This window comes from Cygnus atratus, chromosome 1 (genome assembly GCF_013377495.2).
Source record: "Cygnus atratus isolate AKBS03 ecotype Queensland, Australia chromosome 1, CAtr_DNAZoo_HiC_assembly, whole genome shotgun sequence".
NCBI lineage: Eukaryota > Metazoa > Chordata > Aves > Anseriformes > Anatidae > Cygnus > Cygnus atratus.
Genome location: NC_066362.1, coordinates 137,281,379 through 137,300,814, shown reverse-complemented (window position 1 = coordinate 137,300,814; position 19,436 = coordinate 137,281,379). Strand labels below are relative to the sequence as shown.

The 19,436-nt window shown below is 39.6% G+C and overlaps 1 protein-coding gene across 2 annotated transcripts in view; it reads left to right on the top strand.

The window, feature by feature from the left end:
- LOC118253587 (cohesin subunit SA-2-like) overlaps positions 1–19,436 on the top strand; it is a 63,002-nt gene that overhangs the window by 36,970 nt on the left and 6,596 nt on the right. For both annotated transcript variants that reach the window (XM_035558095.2, XM_035558096.2), the window contains exons 14-29: positions 642–749; positions 2,661–2,769; positions 3,616–3,733; positions 4,594–4,697; positions 5,141–5,233; positions 5,332–5,421; positions 6,435–6,638; positions 8,040–8,116; positions 9,074–9,161; positions 10,094–10,171; positions 12,119–12,211; positions 12,952–13,120; positions 14,366–14,517; positions 15,350–15,451; positions 16,753–16,907; positions 17,010–17,138. In XM_035558095.2, the coding sequence (XP_035413988.1) occupies positions 642–749; positions 2,661–2,769; positions 3,616–3,733; positions 4,594–4,697; positions 5,141–5,233; positions 5,332–5,421; positions 6,435–6,638; positions 8,040–8,116; positions 9,074–9,161; positions 10,094–10,171; positions 12,119–12,211; positions 12,952–13,120; positions 14,366–14,517; positions 15,350–15,451; positions 16,753–16,907; positions 17,010–17,138 (1,869 nt within the window). The remainder of the gene's footprint in view (positions 1–641; positions 750–2,660; positions 2,770–3,615; positions 3,734–4,593; positions 4,698–5,140; positions 5,234–5,331; positions 5,422–6,434; positions 6,639–8,039; positions 8,117–9,073; positions 9,162–10,093; positions 10,172–12,118; positions 12,212–12,951; positions 13,121–14,365; positions 14,518–15,349; positions 15,452–16,752; positions 16,908–17,009; positions 17,139–19,436) is intronic.

Genomic DNA, 19,436 nt, shown 5'->3' with positions numbered 1-19,436 from the left:
ACAAGTTGTAGTTAACACCAGTGCTACCTCTCATAGTGTGTTCTAGCTTTATTAGTTGCCAGCTGGCATTCTCAAGATGCGTAGCTGAATGCCTGTAAAAAATGTTGTGATTTTCAGTGTATTTGGACAGAAAGGTTGCAGGCATAAGCATGCTATCAAGAATGTGTTTTGGTTTCTTTTTGTGTGTGACTCTGTATAAGCCTAGTGTAATGGAGTATAAATTTTAAAATTCTGTTGTAAAAAATCATTTTAAAAGACTTTGTTCTGCAAGATGAAGTTTTCTTGTTTATTATCTTTTATGACAACCATCAAAACGTGAGGTAAAATTTGCCTCTTTCGTTATTATTACTCTTTTTACCATGGCCACTAATCAACTTATATTATACTTTAAATTAATATTCTGTCCATCCAATGGGCCTGACTTCTCATGGCTTGTACAGACCTCTTGTTTCTCTACAAAATGAGTAAAAAATGCTGCTAGTTCCATTTGATAGCATTTGTAGATACATCCTACAAAACTTTATCTGTGTAAACAAGTTGCAAGGCTAAGGAGCATCAAGTCTAATAAAGCTGGACATACCATTCATTGTATTCTTTGCAGATAAACCTGAACTATAACTTCCGTTGTTATTTTTGCCTAGGAACTGCGAGGATGTGTTATCAGATGAAGACTGTGAAACCTTATACCAGTTAGTTTATACCACACACCGTCCACTTGCAGTAGCAGCTGGGGAATTCCTTTACAAAAGGTATCTCTGCCTATTTCTTGCATATTCTCATTTGTTTTGGAATGAAGGTGGATTTATTTAAGAGGGACATTAAGCATTCATTTTTCTGCTGGAAGCGTGTGTGCCATGAGGATAGTAGATGTACTTTCTTCTTTTCATTTGGCGGGGAAATGCTGTCTGGGGGTGATCGTTTGTTCCTCGGCACGGCCTTCCACAATAGGCATGAGAAAAGTTGCAAGACTAACACAGAGAATATGAAACAATTGACTGATCCACAGATACCATGCCACATTGAGAATATATCTCCTTTCTTTCTACTTTCTTTTCCTGTTGCTTTGCTTCTTACAAGCTAATTCATCACCTAGCATCTGCTGGATTTCCATAGCATTGGTGATTAATCACAAAAATGGCCTCCTCTTCCCTTTGGAAGTTGCCGTATACATTGTAAAGGCTTTGAATAATGAGAGATGCAGCAGATTAAAAAGCCCTCCCAATTTTCTGTCAGGTTAATGAAGTACAGGGTTTATCTTCCCCAGGAGTAAGTCTTATAAATGGGCTTCTTATAACAATGGTTGCATGAAGTGAATGGAGTTGGCATGCTAAAAAGAGAAGAAATAAATATTCTGTCTCTGCGGCTGAGAGAAATAATTTTGCTTTACAAGGAGGAATGAAAAATATTTTGGCAAGACTTTTGTGGGGAAAAATTCAGAAGTAATAATGGTTGGTGTTTCTCACACATGCAGAATCTCCTCCTAGCTGCCTGTCCCTATCTGGCTGAACTGCTGATATTCCAGGGTTTGTGGAGCCACGGCCAACAGAAAGACAAAAGAAGATAAATTTCTCTTTTGATGAGTCTTCTATCACATCTGTTAGCCTTACTTACTCTTTTCTGTTTGTCCCAATATTCTGTCATAAATCAGCTGTTTTTCTACTCGGAACATGTCTGTCTTTTGGTACTAAACTGTTTGCCTTGATAACTTTACTTTTTATACTCAGCTTTGCAGTGCAGCATGGACATTCTGACCCTCTAAACCTCTTCCTTGTTCTTGTTTGCCCAGGTCTTCTCTCTGGCACTTCTACTAGTATCAAAATCTTTTTTTCTGATGTGATAGAAATGTTAATGGCAATGTCCTTTCCCTAGTTATACTGATAACAGTTTTAGTATAAAGTTTATTTTTATTTATTTTTTTCTTCTTCTTTATGGTATGTATGAAATGTCAATGCTTGCATTCTTAACTTAGGTTACTTACTGAGCTGGCATCAATTACACCAGCAGAAGCACTTTCGGAAAGTATAAGTCTATACTGACATTGAGTAGTGTGGTCCTGCTTTTAAATCCAAGATATTTGGGCCTGCATGTGTTTTGGGATTAGCACTCTCCATGAGCAATACAGTCACACTCATTTGGGGCAAAGAGGGAAATAGAAACTGTTGTAAACAGTTTTTTCACTGTATTTGTGAAATTGAGTAAATTGTCTCTTGTAAATACAAGGTACTGTGCTTTCTTTAAGAAGCTTTGGTTCTAAGATGTACCATAATGTGACTAATGGTTGGGTAGTAATATTTTTACTGTGTTGTTAAGGTTTAAATTCAGCCTAGAGTGAGCCCCTTCTCAAGCATGAGAAAATGCCTACCTCATTATATATTCAACACCGTGGAATCTGCATCTGTTGTCCAGAAAGTTGGCAGGGTACCTGTTAAACTGTCAGAAACAGTCTCTGCATCCACAGGGACGACAGATCTCTCATGATGGAAAACAGTCTAATCTCCTTTCCTTTCATCTAATAAGAAAGTCTAATGTGATTTACAGTAAATAAGTATACATTTAGAAAAAATACACTCCTTGGGATCTTGAAAGAATGAGCATTATATTGGCAAATGATCATAAGGGGAATGTGGCAGAAATGAACTGACTTCCTTTTCTGTTGGCAGGCTGCTTAGTTATGAGGGAGACGAAGAAGTTGTGCCCAAAGAAGGAGGGAAGTCTGGGGCAAATGCTCACCAGTTGAAAAGATTAATACATTTTTTCCTGGACAGTGAGGTGAGAATAGCTCCCGCAGTAAACCTTTTCAATTCAGTGTTGCATGTTAAATCAAGTTCTGGCTTCCTTTTGAGGGATATTTCTGGTGGTGGGCTCTGAAGTGTTTGGTGTTTGGCACGTTCTCACTCTCTAGGACGAGTTGTTAATGGAGACAGAATTTGTCATTTCTGTTCTGTTTTAAGACTAATTTACAACTCTGCCAGTGGAGAGAATCAAAGCTGAAGCAGCTTCTGAAAACAACCTAAAAGACTAATGGCACCATGTGAATGGTTTCTGGTATGTGTCTGCGTCTTTCTGCAGGCAGCTGGAGGTTGCCGTACCGTAGCCCTGTGCTGACCGAGAACTGTGTAGTTTTTCTGAGATTTTATCAGTTTAAGTGCTGTACTTTGCTATTTGGCTTTTGTGGTGGTGCAGTCCTATGTCTGGCCAAAGCGTCTAAGGCACAGCCGTTTTAAATCAAAGTGCAAAGAATTTCACAGACATTATCTAAAATGTTACCTCATTTCTAGTCCCAAGGTTGGATTTTTAGTTATGATCAGCAGTATAAAAGCAATACAGAAACTAGTTTTAGAGAGATTGCTGAAATTACAAAGGAAAGATACCATAATAAGAGGAAAGAAAAGCTTCTTTCCTGATTTATCCCGTTTTCCCCCCACTTTCCTGCTTTGTATCAGACTGAAGACAGTGTTTAAATGTTGAATAGCCTCAAACTAAATATGTTGGAATACCGTGTGTGAATGTATGTGTGCATGACAGCTTTGTAACTGGAAAAGGAGGGGAACATAGGAAGTTGTATTTCTTTTAATGATGTGTTTGCTTTTATAAGCTTGTGCTTTTAATCCGTAGGTACACAAACATGTTGCATACCTCATAGACAGCTTGTGGGACTGGGCAGGCACATTCCTGAAGGACTGGGAGTGCATGACCACACTTCTATTAAAAAATGATGGAGGAGACAGAGAAGGTGGGTGAGCAAAGAGCTTAGCTTTGTCTGGATTAATCTCTTGATGTTGTTTTTTGAACTTTGCCTCAGCTAGTTTAGGATCATTTCATATTTAGTGCCATTTGATCCCAGATTGTGGCTGCCAAGATATGCAAAGCAGATGTACTGCCGATTACGTGATTTGCAGCAACATATTTGTTTTATTCAGTATTCCGCATTTATGTAATGTTAGTTTAGAAAAATTGCAAGAACGCTTGCATAATTAAGCTTAAGTAACATTCCCTTCTTTTGTTTGTTTGTCCAAAACTTGAGAATCTAAAAGTATTGATTGAAGTGTGGTATTTTTGGACTACTGTTCATGCCTGAAGAGAAGAAGAACAATGTGTTGAGTTCATTGACATCTAACATGTTAGAGAACTGTGTTTTTTTTTTTTTTTTTTTTTTTTTTCAAAAATATTTTAAAGTGAACTTTAATGATAGTTGTTGTAGCAGAACTGGAGGTGGTTGTACAATTGAAATCAAAGTTTGCGGACCCAGTGAGTTAAAGCATTTTGTTGCTCAGAAGAGTAGTTTTATCCTAAATGAGATAGTAGTTAATAAAGATAGGCCTCATGGAAGCTGCCTGTGTTTTTGGGAGCCCAAGTGCCCTAAAAAGTTTAGTCATGAGACAAATAATCGGCTTTGTGTTCAGTAAATATAGAAAATAGTTTTCTTCAAGTTAAATCAAATGCGCTCTAGGTGTTTATTTAGCAACACTGCGTCTTTCTTTCTGTAGTGTCCTTCCACAGTTGTCTGGATAAATGAATAGGCATTTCATTAGCTGTTGCTGCAACTTCATTTTTCTTTTGTGTGATGCTGAAAGGAGACTGATTTACTTACAGCACTGAATGATGCCCATAAAAGTGCTCTCACTGAAATTATCCTCGCGACGGTTAGAGAAGCAGCTGAAGGTCATCCTCCAGCGGGCAGAGGTGCAGCCAAAAAAGTCAGTGCATCTTATTCTTACATATTGTGCTGTAATCACAATCTCTTTGCCTTATGTGCTTTGCCAGAGAGCATGTTCCCAGTGGTAGGTATATCTTCAGAAGTGAAATGGCTTATTTTTACAAAATGTCACACTGTCATTTGACCTGTGGATCGTAGTAGTAGTGGATGTTGAAGGGGACGAGCATTAGAGAAAAGCAAGTTAAAGCAAGTTATTGACAAATGGTGAGCATTTTGTCCATGCAGAATTGTTGTTCAGTGCTTTGCATCTAATTTAAGGTTAACAAAAAATAAAAAAGAGCATCTGGTTTTCTCCATGGAAAATATCTTTATCTTGGCTTCATTTGATTTAGATAAAGGCATATAAGTTAACCTTGAATTATATGTAAAATTCCACTCAGATCTAAGAGATTTTATAATTGAAACAAAATGCTTTGTCTGCAGATTCTGTCAGTAAAAGAGAAGAAAATACAATCGGAAGATTGTACCAAAATTACTGAACATTTTATTATGGTGCTTCCTCAGCTCTTGGCAAAGGTAACTAGCAGCTGCTCTGTGAATGCATGTTAAATATTTCATTAAAATTCCTGCAGTGCACTCATATCCTGTTTTTTTTTTTTTTTTCTTCTCTGCAGTATTCAACAGATGCACAAAAAGTGGCAAATCTTCTGCAGATTCCACAATATTATGATTTAGATGTTTACAGTACAGGACATCTAGAGAAGGTGAATAGGAATTGGGGTAGTCGGTGCATGTGGAAACTGCTAAATTTATGTGACAGTGTACGGAATTCAGTGTGACTTGGAACAAATAGAAGCCTGTTGAAATATTAAGAAACGGTCTCATACCTTGAGGAAAGTGCTCTTATTCAGGCTTTACTTTTTGATTGGAAGCTGCCAAAGAAAAGCATTAGTGCGTGTCAGTTCTGATATGCTGTGACTGGCCCTGCTGGGTGACGGTTTGTGTTTTCATGCGATAGGCCTGCCCCTGGGTTTTTCATTGTTGGGTGGAGAGAGGGTGGGTTATGCTATGTGTCTAAGCTGGCATCTCCCTACAGAGTAGGTTTCATTCTCCTTGAAGACTGGACTCCCAGCTGCTAGGGGATGATAGTAACTGAAAGATAAGAATGGAGATAGTGTAACTGCTGATGGGAAAGGGATGGTCAGAAACGGATAGATTAAATCCTCGAAATAGTTTAATGTATTCTTAAGCAGGGATGTTTACAGGGCGATAACAACCAAACACGCCTCGATTACTTTCAGCACAAAACATTAACTGGAAGAGGGGGAGAGTCAGTGGCATGGCACAAGTTAAGTTTCCTCCTGCCAGTAAGAGTGAAGATTCCAGTTGCTGACATGATCTGAAACAGTCTCCGTCCTCTGCTGCTGGGGGAGACAACCTCCATTGTTTGGAGAGACACCTTTCCTTTGGAAAGATATCTTTATTCCCTACCATTTTCTTTATTTTTTATCAAAGTAGAAGTGCCAAAGGTGTATTACTGAAGAGAGACTTAAAATAGTTGCTTCATTTTTCACAAAGATTTAGAGACAATAATGAAAGAGCCATAATGCCAGAAAAAAAGCTGTATCCACTAGCCCTGCCCCTCTGCTCCTTAGACTGACAGTTACTTCATACTGGTTGTATGACCTACAGAGATACATGGTCCAAGTGAAATGTGTCTGAAGCCTAAGTGGATTTGTGTACATTTTACCTGTAATACCCCTTTTATCACTTGCAGCATTTGGATGCTTTGCTGAGAGAGGTAAAAGACATTGTGGTCAAACACTCTGACATGTCTGTCCTTGAGGCATCCTCCAGGACTTACTATATCCTCTGCTGTGAAGAAATTGCCATCTACAATCAGGTGGATCGCGCCCGAACTCAACTGATAGATGAGTTGACGGGACAGCTTAACCAGCTACTAGATGGCTTCTGGCAAAAGGTGAGTGTGACTCATTGTGGAGATAAACGGACTGTTTCCATATGAAAACAGAAGAGGAAAAAATTAAAGGGGATATGATACGGAACGATTTTCGCCTGCTGTTTCTCTGCTTGCGGGGAGCAGAGCTTTCAAGGTTGGGTTTGCTCCTCTGAAATGACTGTTTACATTTTAATGATTTAGATGTGTTTTGGCAGGAATAGAGTGGTGAAAATGATAAATGAGGTAGTCCACAGCAGCAAAGGGGCATTTTATGTCTTTTGAATATTCTGGACACGGGTTCCACTGTTGTAGTATCACTGTGCCAAAGAAACTATGTAAAAGAAGAACCGTGGATCTGTAGGTGATGAGATTGTTCCCTAAGTATTGGTTACTGCTTTGGTTCTGTAGTTCATCATATTTGACTGTACGCCTTTTATAGTGTGACTTTGGCTGCATGTTTCTAGGAAAAAAAAAAAACACAACAAAACAACAGTGTAATGCAGACTGCATAGCTTTGGGGTCTTTGAAATGATGACTTGAAGGAGGGCTGTAGAGTCTTCCTCAAAGTTTTTCATTAGTTCTAAAAAGCAGAAGCAGCTGGTGGTGATATGAATAGCTTGCTGGCTGAACTGAACAACAGAAGCCCGCAGCTGATCTGATCAACCCTGCCGTCATGAACAGGTGTCATATGCCATGGTATGAGAGTAAACGCTGGCAGGTTTTTATTGGACACTGGGATATTGTAAAACGTGTCAAGCCAAAAAATCCCCTAACCTCAGATTGGATTTATTTTGTTGGTCTTAAATAGATATCTATGTCAATATGGGAGAATGTGCACTTATGAGAAACAAGATAAGTGCTAGACCAGGGATTCTTCAACTCCTTCATAGAGTAATCCATATCTAAATAAAGAGATTTTCTCCTGCAGCCCCTCCCTTCTAATTCCTGGTTGTATTTACCATCTCCCATAATCACGTAGCATCCTTGTGGAAACTGCAGCAATTGCATCTATGGGAAAGTATTTTAATATATTTTTAGCTATCTTTGAATGTGATCTGGCAGCTGGAAGCCCGGAGAGTCAGCACCATGTGAATGGTTAGCTTTCCAGAGATACCTCGCAACTGTGTGAGGTTTAGCACTTTTGTGGTAGCCTAATTGCTAGTTTTACTCTGTGTTAGCAGTGCTGTAGTATAGGGAGGCTGCTGGGGATTTAGTAGTGACAGGGGCACTGATACAAAATTTCTGTGCGGTCAACGTGTTGTTTTCTGTTTACTGAAGGGGAATGCATAAGTAGCATGTGTGAAGGGGCGAGGGCTGGAGGAGAGTAATTCAAGTCTGTGGGTTGGGTGGGAAGAGAACGTAGCGATTACTTTGCCCCATGCTGGCTAATTCCTTTCTCTTTCCTAAACCTGCATAATTTAGGAAGAAGGATTTTGTGTGGATGCAGGAGAAATTTCCCGGATGTGCGCTGCTTTGAGAAGAATAGCAGCTTTTCACAAGTGAGATGTTTATTTACATACTGCTGATTTACTTTCCCACATTCTTTAGTGTTGCCTTAACAGATGCCAAGTGACAATTGCTCCTGCTTGTTGGGTTTAGTAAGAATTTCACAAGAGAATGGAAATGATTCCTATGAGAGATGTTGCAAGGCTTAGTTTCTCCTGAATAGAGCTGTACTCTTGGGTATGGATTTTTTTTTTTTTTTTTGACTTACTGAGGTTGGAGAATCAGCCCTAGTGGGGCTAAGAAGTGTGTATAATAGAGTTGGGATGTCAGAGTGGATGTGGAGATCCTCTCAGCTACATTGTTATGGTGCCTCCCTCCTCACTGCATGCTGTTGCACTGCCTTATGGTCAACACTGATGGTCGGTCTGAAGAGGGTGTAATGAGTGCAGATTTTTTCCCAGCAGGTGTTATCTGTTTTGTTTCTTTTAATTTACTTGATCTTCTTCTGCTAAAACATGGATTTTTCCAAAAGCTTGGTTCTCCAGGGATTGTTCACCAAGTAAATTACCATGTGAGATAGTAGAGGGTTGGGGAAATGGCCTTCTGTTCAATGTGTCTTTTGCTTATCCTACATACTAGAGCTGCTCTGTTCATGCAAAGAGAAACCTAACGTTGAGTTGCAACACTTGATAATATTCAAAGTACTCTTTTAAAATGTGTATGGGGGAATTTTTCTTTAGACATTTTTGGGCACTTAGAGAATGTGAATAGATTGTATAGGAAAATGTACAGAGTTCAAACTTCCTTCTCCTCTCCTCACAGACACTGCAGTTTTGTGGCAGGAATGCAGACTGTGTTTCTCCCCTCCCCCTTAGAATTAATTATTAGTTGTTTAAAGTTACTGCTGTACATCAGAGGAAGGCAAAAACAGGATTCATTTAACCTACTTGATCAGGTGAGATTTCATTTCTTGCTTAGTGTGACTTTTTTTTTTTTTTTTCCACTTGCAGTGCCCATGATCTCACCAAGTGGAATCTGTATCACAAGACTTTACGGTTGCTGGTGTTTGAAATGGAACATGGGAGTTTGTCCGTTCTGGTGAGTTGTTGATACTTAACATTGAAAGCAGGAGAAATAGCAAATATTAAATAATCTTATATATTAGTGTTGTATGAGGCAGGAAGATGTTTCCATTTGTCAATCTGGGAAACTGAAGTTTTGGTATAATGTTATTTAGAATCAATGGATTATAGCCATGTACTCATTAATTTGGAGATTTTTCAAAGCTACGATAGGGTAATCATCTGACAACTTGAATAGTCCTTTCTTATGCTCAGTACTTCCCACTGGTTGCAAAATCTCGCTCTGAGTACATAGAAATTGTTGGGACTGTGAGGAGCATGGTTTCCTTGTAACCAGAAATTGAAATATTTTCGACCTGTTGCTTGCAAATTGACACTTGATGAGGATAGTTTGTTGTCTCAACTGCAGCCTTTTTTTTGTCTGGTTGCCTCAACTCAAACTTTGGCTGTGCCAAGGTAGACGTATATCATGGTATTTTAGTACTTGAACAGTTAATCAGGCTGTGTTTTCAGGAGAATTTGGGGTTATTTATAAAAAGGAGAAATTTAGCCAAAGAGGGAAAGTCTGCAGCCTGTGGATAGACTCCTTTAGTTGTAGCATCAGAGAACGAAGGTGTGGCTTCTATTCTAAACTGCCCTTTGGAGGAGTCAGCCTTTCACCAAAGACAGCAGAGAAATCCTAAGCTCAGCTAAAGTTAGCCTCTGTGAATACCCCTTGTATTACCCAGTTAAGTTCCGCTGAATGCATCAGGATGTCAGAGTTACGCAGAAGTAGCACCTTAGTAGTGAAGTTTCTCAGCAGGCAATGTTTACTTGTGTGTAAACCTACTGTGTTTATTTTGAAGACTTAAATTCTTTACAGTGTAGAAATGGCTGTGCAAGCAGCATGCCAGGCTTTTTGCTGTCAAGCCTTTCATGTAAATAAAGGACATGTGTTTTTATTTGCAGATGATCCTGCCAGCTCTCCAGTGCACATATTTTTCTCTCCTGTGGCAAGTAGCTGCAGCTGCAGAAAATTCTTCCAAGGTTGGCCATTCCACATAATTTTGAAACCCAAGGGTTGTGCTTCTAGAAGCTCAAGATGCTTTTCTATTCTCAGATAGCCAGAAGAAAACAAGCTTTCTCAAGAAGACAATTTGTATATTTTCTTGAGGAAACCAAACTGAGTTGGGACGTTTTCTCGCTCTGTATATCTCCCCTTACCTTCCCCACCCTTCCCTTTTTTTTTTTTTTTAAAGTGTTTGTGCCTTTCCAGTATGCAAGAGAATAAGGGAACAACAGTTCACCTCTATTTTTACTACAAAACATGTGCAGTGAATTCCTCATGCTTGATGGAGATAAGGAACTTGTTCCACTGCCAGACAGTTTGTTCTCTTGCTTTAAGCAACAAATAATATTCAAGGAAAACTCCAGGAAGCCCTGTTGCTTTGTTTTATTCTTATGTTCTTATTTTACTTATACATTCTGTGACATCCCACTTTCTTCAAACTTTCTGTGTAATTTTTTCATCAGCTGACTACTTTCCTAATCGGTTTTACATAGTGCCAAACTCTGCCAGATACTTCAGAAGATATTCTAATTTAAGATACCAGAGAGGAAAACTCTTCTATGCTTTGATTCACATGTGAATCAAAGCCTTTGCAGTTTCTCTTCATGGTGAATCCCGACTACACCGAGTGTTGCTGTTTCTGTCATTCCGTCCCCTTCCTCTGGTGCTCCTGTGTGTACAGGATAGGGCGCTGACGTGGGCATTTGTTTTGTGTGAGAAATGTTAGCTGGGAGGTTACCCGTTTGGTGACTGATTCACTATCTATTCCCGTCCCATTCCATTCCTGAGTGGATGTCTGCATCTCTCACTGCTCTAATATGTTCTGCCTTCCAGTCCAGACACTGTTAGCTTGACTGATAATGGGGCAGCACATTTTTGAACTTGGCCTTTCATATGGGGGCAGATTTTGATTGGAAGCACGGTGTTACGGCCCACTCTGCAGGACCAAATCTGGATATTGGCAGAGAGAGAAGTTCCGAGAGCAAAAAAGATCATTTCCTGGACAGCAGCTCTGGGACTGTTTCTTTCCCCCTCCTCCTCTAATGGTGTTAAGGCAGTGTTTTACCTCCCCCTCTGCTCCTTCTCAGTATGTCCTGGGATGGATCCCCTTTCTTATAAAGATACAGTTGCATAGCATGAAATCCAGCCCTCCTCTAAGGGCGTTCTTCTGTTGATTGCTCTGTGCGGTGCAACAGATGGGACCTAGTGAAGGATCAGGAGGTCTTTTGTTTGGCTCTGGGCAAATCGAGTAGACCGTCTACTTGACCGTAGACCTACCGTAGACTTGTGTAAGCTTATGAGTGCCGAAGTTGGCAGTGCAGTTAAACTGGGTTTCCTCTGTAATCAGTAGAAGGGGAGAGAAGAGCAACTCTAGAAGGCAATTCACATGTTGGGTGTTGAAAATAAGGTGGGATGGACTAGAGTTTTTGTGACTCTACACCTGTCTCTAAAGTGGAAATTATCATCCCTGTTTTATAAGGCTAAGCTGAAGTGAATTCAGCAGACCTTCTAGTTGCTTGGAGGCTGCATCAGGGAATAAATGCTATTGGAGCTGCTAATCCTACAGATGGAGAACCAAAGAGTTTGTGACTTGCCGAACACCGCTAGCCTCAGCAAGACGCACATGTCCCACTGTTTGTCACCGTTCTGCACCAGAGTGGGGGGAAAAAGGATGTATTTCTATGGATTGACCTTTCTATCGTAGATATCGTGCCTGAAAGCAAGACATATTTTTAAAGTTGTTCATAGCTGGTGAGCTGTTGCTACTGTGAGATGTCATCTTCTTTCATAATGGCATCTGCTGTGCCATCTTAAGTGAATAGTATCAGTGGAAAAAGATGCAACTATTGTTTATTCTGTAATTCTCTATTGGGTCATAGTCCCTAACATCTTAGTCCTGTTGCTTTCCTTACATATGTTTTTAGGGGGCTCTTTTGGCATTAAGAAGAGAGCTGAGGCGTTTCAGTGAGATTTGCATGTACTTCCTCACCCATAAGGAAAAAGATGTAAGAGAAAAGGTTTGTGTTCTTATATCATTTAACTGGCATGCATTCTCAGTCCTCCTTTTAAATGCCTTTCTTTCTTTTCATACCAGTATTTCCTTCTACTGATTTTGCAGTTTTGTCTCTTAGCAGAGAAATAACTCTTTAAAATAAACAATCCTCAACTATTTATTTGAAATAAATGCTATTTATTTTAACATAATTAAAGTTAAGTTAGTTAAAATGCTACAAAAGTTAGTGCTTTAGTCAAACATAGGTATGTGTTGCATGGGTCCATATGCAGAATCAAAGCCTGAATCAGGATGACTTGATTTGCCACTTGATAGTCACTGTGCTTTCTAATTAGAATGATCAGTATACTGGTTACTATCATTGCTTTTTTAATGCCTTGCTGTGAATATCACTTAAAAAATGAAACATTTGGAGAAATTGTCTGGAGATTCACAAGTTGAAAAAGAGGTATTGTGCCGTAATAGAGCTCATCTTCCTTTTCAGAGAAGTTTGAAATACAAATCTTTAGGTGGTGTTCATGCATGATACTTGTGTATACCGTATGCTAAAGTATAGGTTCTGGAAGGGCTCAGCTGTGGCATTTTATCACAGGCTGGAGCCAACAGAAATCTTTAGCTTGTGAGGAAGAAGCAGGATAGAAACCAGATTGTGACTTGTGGTGTTTGATGGAGATGCAAATGGCAGTTGGCATGAAAAGTAACGCGGTCTCTGGATCCTTCATTGGCTTTGTTTGCTTGATACAGGCCTTCGTGATACTCTGTGACTGGCTGCTGATTTTGAGTCATCAAGATTCAAATAATAATGAAGAAGCAGTAGGACTTCTGGATTACCTTCCCAGCACTTCCCTTCAGGAAAAACTGCTTTTGTTTGTCCAAGAACATATTTTTGTGGAGGAGAAAGACGAAAACAAAGGTCAGACATCTTCATCACTGAAGAAACAGTCTACCATTTTTGCTGTTATTTGCTGGCTGCGCTGAACATACCGGGAAAGGGGGCGAGTCTTTTTTTGGCCCCTTTACAAAGTTGCTTGATGAATATAAATTCAGTGATTTGTCTCCACTGTGGCTCAATCACAGGAAACGACTGCCAATGTACTCCCAGGTAGAAAAGGCTGATGTAATGCAGGCATGGGTGGAAACGTACAGGTATTTGACAGACTGACTTTGGTGGTAGAGATGGTGTCATCCACCTTGGTGGAAAGCCTTGCAGTGTTACAGTGCAACTCTGTTGACGCATGGACTCTTCTAAGCCATCAGAGTAAAGAACTGGTGGATTTTGATGTGGGGATGCAGAGCAGTTTTTGTGGGAAACAGCTACGTACTTGTTGCTGTGTTGCTTTTTTCAAACAAATTCAGATGCCGAGTTGAGGATGTTATTGTGAAGGCTGGTTTCTTTTGGGAGTGTTTTGAAAATAGATTGTTGGCTCGTTGTGGTTTGAGGCTGAGTTCAAGTGTCATGCTTTGAAAAACCAAGCATCCTAGATTACTGTGTTGAACTCTTGTCCTTCAGCTGTTCACATGGAGTTCTGTGTTCAGCATTGAGCGCATTACCTACGTTATGTACCTGAAACTGATCAAGTCTGTCCTGTTTTGGGTTAGATGGCCTTCTGAGATCAGTTCCAAACCTGGTCTGTACCGTGCTTTCAATTTCTCAGTCCTCCCCACAAAGGATCCCTGTCAACCTGTTGCAGGTTCCTTCCCTAAAGAAGTCATTTTTTTCATGCTGTGTGTGTGCTTGTCTGTGTGAAAAGAAAGAAAAAACACAAAAAACCAAACCCACAAAACACGACATGATTGCAGTGTGTCTGGTCTCTTCCATTTTGTGTGTTTGTGCCTTTTATTCTGCAATCTGGTTCTGTTCTATAGTTGTGAGCAGTGTTATACAAGGAAATTCTGCCTAGTAGAAATGAGAAATCCCTATGAAGATCAGAGTAGAAGACTGTGCAAACAACTCACTTTCACTGTCATCAGCTGAAAGCTTTGAAATGGAAATGGAAACCTGTGTTTTCTGACATACACAGAGATGAGCGTAGCATCTGTTGCTTAGCATGTTGGCTGAACAGCTGAGTCTGTGCTATTCAGATGAAAGTTGGTCATTAAAATTGAGATACCTTGAGTAAAGTACTAGAACAAAGCTTCAATGCTTTTGTTTCCCTAGACCTGACAAAAGAGGAGGAGAGAAAAGACGAAAGCTGCAAACTTGACGACTTGCACAAAAAGCGGAGTCTTCTTGCAGCATATTGCAAGTTAATAGTGTTTAATGTGGTGGAGACGACTGCAGCTGCTGAGATCTATAAGCATTATGTGAAGGTAATGTTTTATATAACGTCGCTTTGCCTGTCAGTGCATTTCAGTGTTTGAAAGTGACTCCAGTGTTTGTGAAAGATGTGGTGGTTAATGGTTTATGTCTCAGAATCGTCGTATAATCACAAAAGGGCTATAAAATCAAGCAAGGGTGGAACAGTCTCTCCTCCTTGCTCTGCACAGGTGTGTCATTGCAGACAAAGTAACTGAAAGTTGAGTAGAGGGTATATGTCTGAACATCTGCTCCGTCGCTTCTCCAAAGAGGCCATTACGGAGAAGCAGTTTATGGCTGGAAGAGTGTTTTAACTATAGAGATTCTCACATTGAAGTGGTCAACATATTTCATAAAGCTCCCACAGTTCATGTTCAGATGGCCTAGATTTCATCTGCGTCCCTGTGCTTAGCTGCTAGAGCCTCAGCCACTCTGAAATGTGTCAGGAGGGCTAAGAACAGCACAGAGTGGGCAATTGCCTTGAGTCTATTAACAGGACGCTGGAAATATCTGAATGTGGATATTGATCTTCACTTCATTGGGCAAGCACTGGTTGAATATGTAAAACTCTCTGTTCTTCTTCTAAGGAGGATTTTTCTTTTGATATAATAAATACTTAACAATTTCAGAGTAACTTTAGCATTCACATTACTCTTAAGGGAGCATACCTTTGCTTTAAACATGAAATAAAATAAAAAGTCCAATTTTGTGGTTTTTTTAGCTTGGGTGTTCTGATATTGGGAGTGTTTTATAAACTTCTCGTGTGACATGAACATAGTCATGTGTTTTGTGTATTCCCAGCACTATGAAAGGGAAATGATAATTTTCATTTGTTGCTGTTAATAGGCTTACAACGATTTTGGGGATATAATTAAAGAAACTCTAAGCAGGACGAGGCACAATAACAGAATTGAGAGTGCCAGGGCACTGATTCTCTGTCTGCAGCAGGTAAGGTTATAATTAAAATGAGAGGATGGGGGTTCTTATGACAGCTGTGTTTCATATTAGTCTTTTGCCTACCTTTCCATAATTATTCAAATTAATTTAAAAGCCTAGTGAAAGAAATTAGTTCCTTGGCTTTGCTTTCTATTTATGTGTGTTTTTGCATGTCTTAATGAAACTCCTTTCAGATCATTCCACCTATTTTAAAATGTAATTTTATGCACTTTTTTTTTTTTTATCTTCAAAGGCATAGTGTGTTGGGATTGATGTAATCTTTGAGATTACAGAGTCTCTCTTGGGACATGGTGGGTGTCCCTTAACCTTAAGGTTAAGGATAGTATTCTGTGTTTTACTGACTACCTCAACTCCTATTGAATTTGAGGAACTGTGAGGAAATGTGCCTGTGGCTGGCCAGCTCTAAGCCCCAGTACTTTCAGTGTTTTTTTGTGGAAGAAAGTGGGGCACAGCCCTTTTGAAGGGTTTTGCAGCTGCTGACTGATGAGGCCAGTCAGCTATTTTAGCAGCTGCTTCTGCCAGCTCTGCCCATGGCCAGAGCTGCTTCTAGCTCGAGTCGTGCTTTAAGCCCCAGAGCAGGCTCCTCCCAGGGGGTACTGATACATGAGCTTTGCTTATTTCACACCCATTGCCAGGGGCTTAGATCTGTGAACCAGCCCCTGAAATCTGAGCTTAGACGAGGCTAAGCAGCATTTGGCTACATGTATTCTGCTGACATAGTCAGGACTTTGTGTTTGTGTATCACATAGACAACAGGTCCTTTCTGGTCTTCGCTTGACCTTGAAAGTTAACAGGTTGGAGCTACCTCCATGTTCTGTTAGGAAAAAAAATCCCAAAACATAGCAATTGGTTTTGAGACTTGCTTTTAACCCAGTCTCACTCTCAGAAGTTGGACTGTACTGCTACCAGACCTGTGTGCTATATCTGCATTCTGATACCCTGAAAACCTCTCAGGCATATTAGTCCTCTTGGGCTTGATTCAGAAGACCCAACAAGAGATGGGGCCATCACCTTCAGGAATTGATTCTCTTTGTATGCATATCGTTTTTCTTCTTTTCAGTTCGTGCCTATCTGTTAAGCACTTGTCTTTTGTGTCAGTTCCTAGTGCTGGTTGCGGTTGTGTTGCTTTCGAAGAACGTGACTTAACTTCAACAACATGACTTAACTACAGTGACTTTTGTAAGGCTTCTGTCTTTTAAGCTGTTACTGGATGCGCATGTCTCTCTGTCCTCCTGAAGCTTTGTTTGCCTGTAGGGTTACATGTGGTTGCTTATCTTGGACTTCTTTTGCAGCTGTTTCAGACATGTGCAGAAAGCCAAGACAGCAGTACTGGTGTGGACTTGGCATCTGCTTCCTTCACAAACATGAAAGAACTGGCTCGTCGATTTTCGCTAACGTTTGGCTGGGACCAGGTGAAATCTAGAGAATCTGTAGCCATGATACACAAGTATGTGCCATGTAATATCACTTTGTCCATGGTCATTGCTTTTGTTAGTTGTCTGTTTTATGACTTAATTCTCTCTCTTTTTTTTTTTTTTCCTTTCAATAGGGAAGGGATTGAATTTGCCTTTCAAGGAGCTACTGGAACAGATGGGAAGTGTTTTCCTCCTAACTTAAGCTTTCTGTTAATCATCAGTGAATTTTCCTATAAGCTGCTAAAGCCTGACAAAAAAATAGTGTAAGTTAAGTTCTTGCACTTTGTCATCCACAGGTTGTGTTTTGTGTATCTCTGTACGTGGGACACTTGACCTTCAGTGCTGGAGAAGTTGCTCAAAGGCTTTTCAGAGAACTTTTGAAATCAATCTGCCCCTGAGGCTCTTGGTTTTAGAGACACTTGTTGAATTTTATAGTAGTATTTACTTACATGTGCAGTATCCATTCTCCACATTTTTTTAGAATGGTTGTTACATCATGTGGCAATTATTGTAAGGGAAAGACAATGCTAACTTTGTGGCAGAGATTTGCCACTTGACTGGCTAGTGGAGTGGAAGGAATGCTTTTCTGAAGAGAAAAGTAAAACACAAAAGATTGAGGAAGATGTAATGCCCAGATAATTATTTTGCAACAATCTAATTCCACAGGGTGAGGACTGAGCCATTTGACCGTTGTCTTTACTTCCCTGGTCAGTACTGTGTATTTTGGATATCTGTACTTCAGTCCTCTTCTTTACAAGACACTGCAAAAGTTATTTCAAAATATATAACAAGTATTTCCATCTTCCTGAGAGCACATTTGAAGACATGGGAAAGTTAGATGAAACATGAAGACACATCTGCCTTTTTGAATTCCTTAGCAAATTACTCCAATACCTGACAGGAAAGATTCTGCTTTGGAGAAAAGCAATGAAATGAAAGAAAAACGACGACTCATCTTGCTGAGCCCCATGTCACTTGTTTGGTCCCGTGTCACTTTGCCTTAAATTGAAGGTTAATCTCCATGGGGACCATCAAACATTTTTTATATAACATAGGTCAAGATTGGTAAAATGTCTAATTCTCTGCTGCTTTACATGACAAAGTTTATTAATGATTGCCAGTTACCCACACAATATACTTTTTAAAAATGGATTCAAATTTAAAATGCAAAATAGCAAAGAAAAATATCTGACATATACTGATCACAGCCCTGGTAAATCTAAGGTGGATAATCTATAGGAAGTGATAACTTCCCTTTCTTTTTGTCCATTTTTCTTGGAGAGAATCCTTGAGATCTATGACTAGGATTGGTTTTGTACAGTTTCTGTACATCTGTGTCCATGTTGCCTGGATTTTGAAGTTCTGTTATCATCTGTGTGGTAATACTTGTGCAATAAGTAGATGTCTGTTAATTCATTCTTGAAAAAAACTGTGACTTCATGCACCTTCAAGGAGTGTTTTTTTTTTTTTAACTAAACAAGAGAAAAAAATTCATAATTGATGTAGGCAGATATAAAGCTATATCCTGATTATTCTTTCCTATGGTTATATTTAACTTCTTGACTGGTGGATATATTCCGGAAGTATATCCCTAATTGTAATCTATATGTTCAGGTAGGTTTAGACATAAAAAACTTTTGTGGGAAATACAGAACCTAGCAGGGAATGCTCCTTGAGTTTAGTGCCTTGGACCCACCCACTACTGCTGGGAACAAATGGGAAACAATAAAATTCACAAGGGGGGAAATCGGAATTTTATCCAGAACTACTTTCAGACAATGTTTCTAGAGTAGCAGTTTCTATTCTGGGAGGCTTAAAACGCCTTGCAGGGGCTGGAGATTATATTTCCTCCTAGAAATATTTAGGTTTAGCTGTATCATAAATTACTGGGTGGAATGCTTTGGGTCAACATGAACTTTCAGAAATAAACATCTGGTTATTTTCATTTTTATTATTAATCATAGGATTGATGTCCAGGTCTGTATATTCACATATGTGAGTGTACCCATAACAGATGAGATACAGAATATGGGCATTTGATAGAAAGGAGTATATTTCAACACCATCAAAGTGTACGGATTTTAAGCTTCTCTGCCTGTAATTGCCCAGACTGTAGCAGTAAAATATCTGACGTGTCAACTGGTCTGTGCCACAAAATGCACACAAGAAATGAATTATTGAATAACAAGCAGTACGAAGAGCTTGACTCCTGAATAAGTAAGAGTCTTTCCATTGACATGGACAGCAGTTGGATTAGGCCCTAAAACAGTAGTTACAATACGTGCTTGTTTGAAACCCACAAATTCCATTACTGGGGTTTCTCCATTCCCGAGGCCCCCAGGATCTACGACTCTAATTGTTTCAGAGTCAGAGCTTACCCTAACCTCCCAGCACCGATTTTCTTTCTTTCTTTCTTTCTTTCTTTCTTTCTTTCTTTCTTTCTTTCTTTCTTTCTTTCTTTCTTTTTCTTTCTTTCTTTCTTTCTTTCTTTCTTTCTTTCTTTCTTTCTTTTTTGCAAAGCACATGAAATGTCTGATATTTTCCAGGCCACACTCTTAATC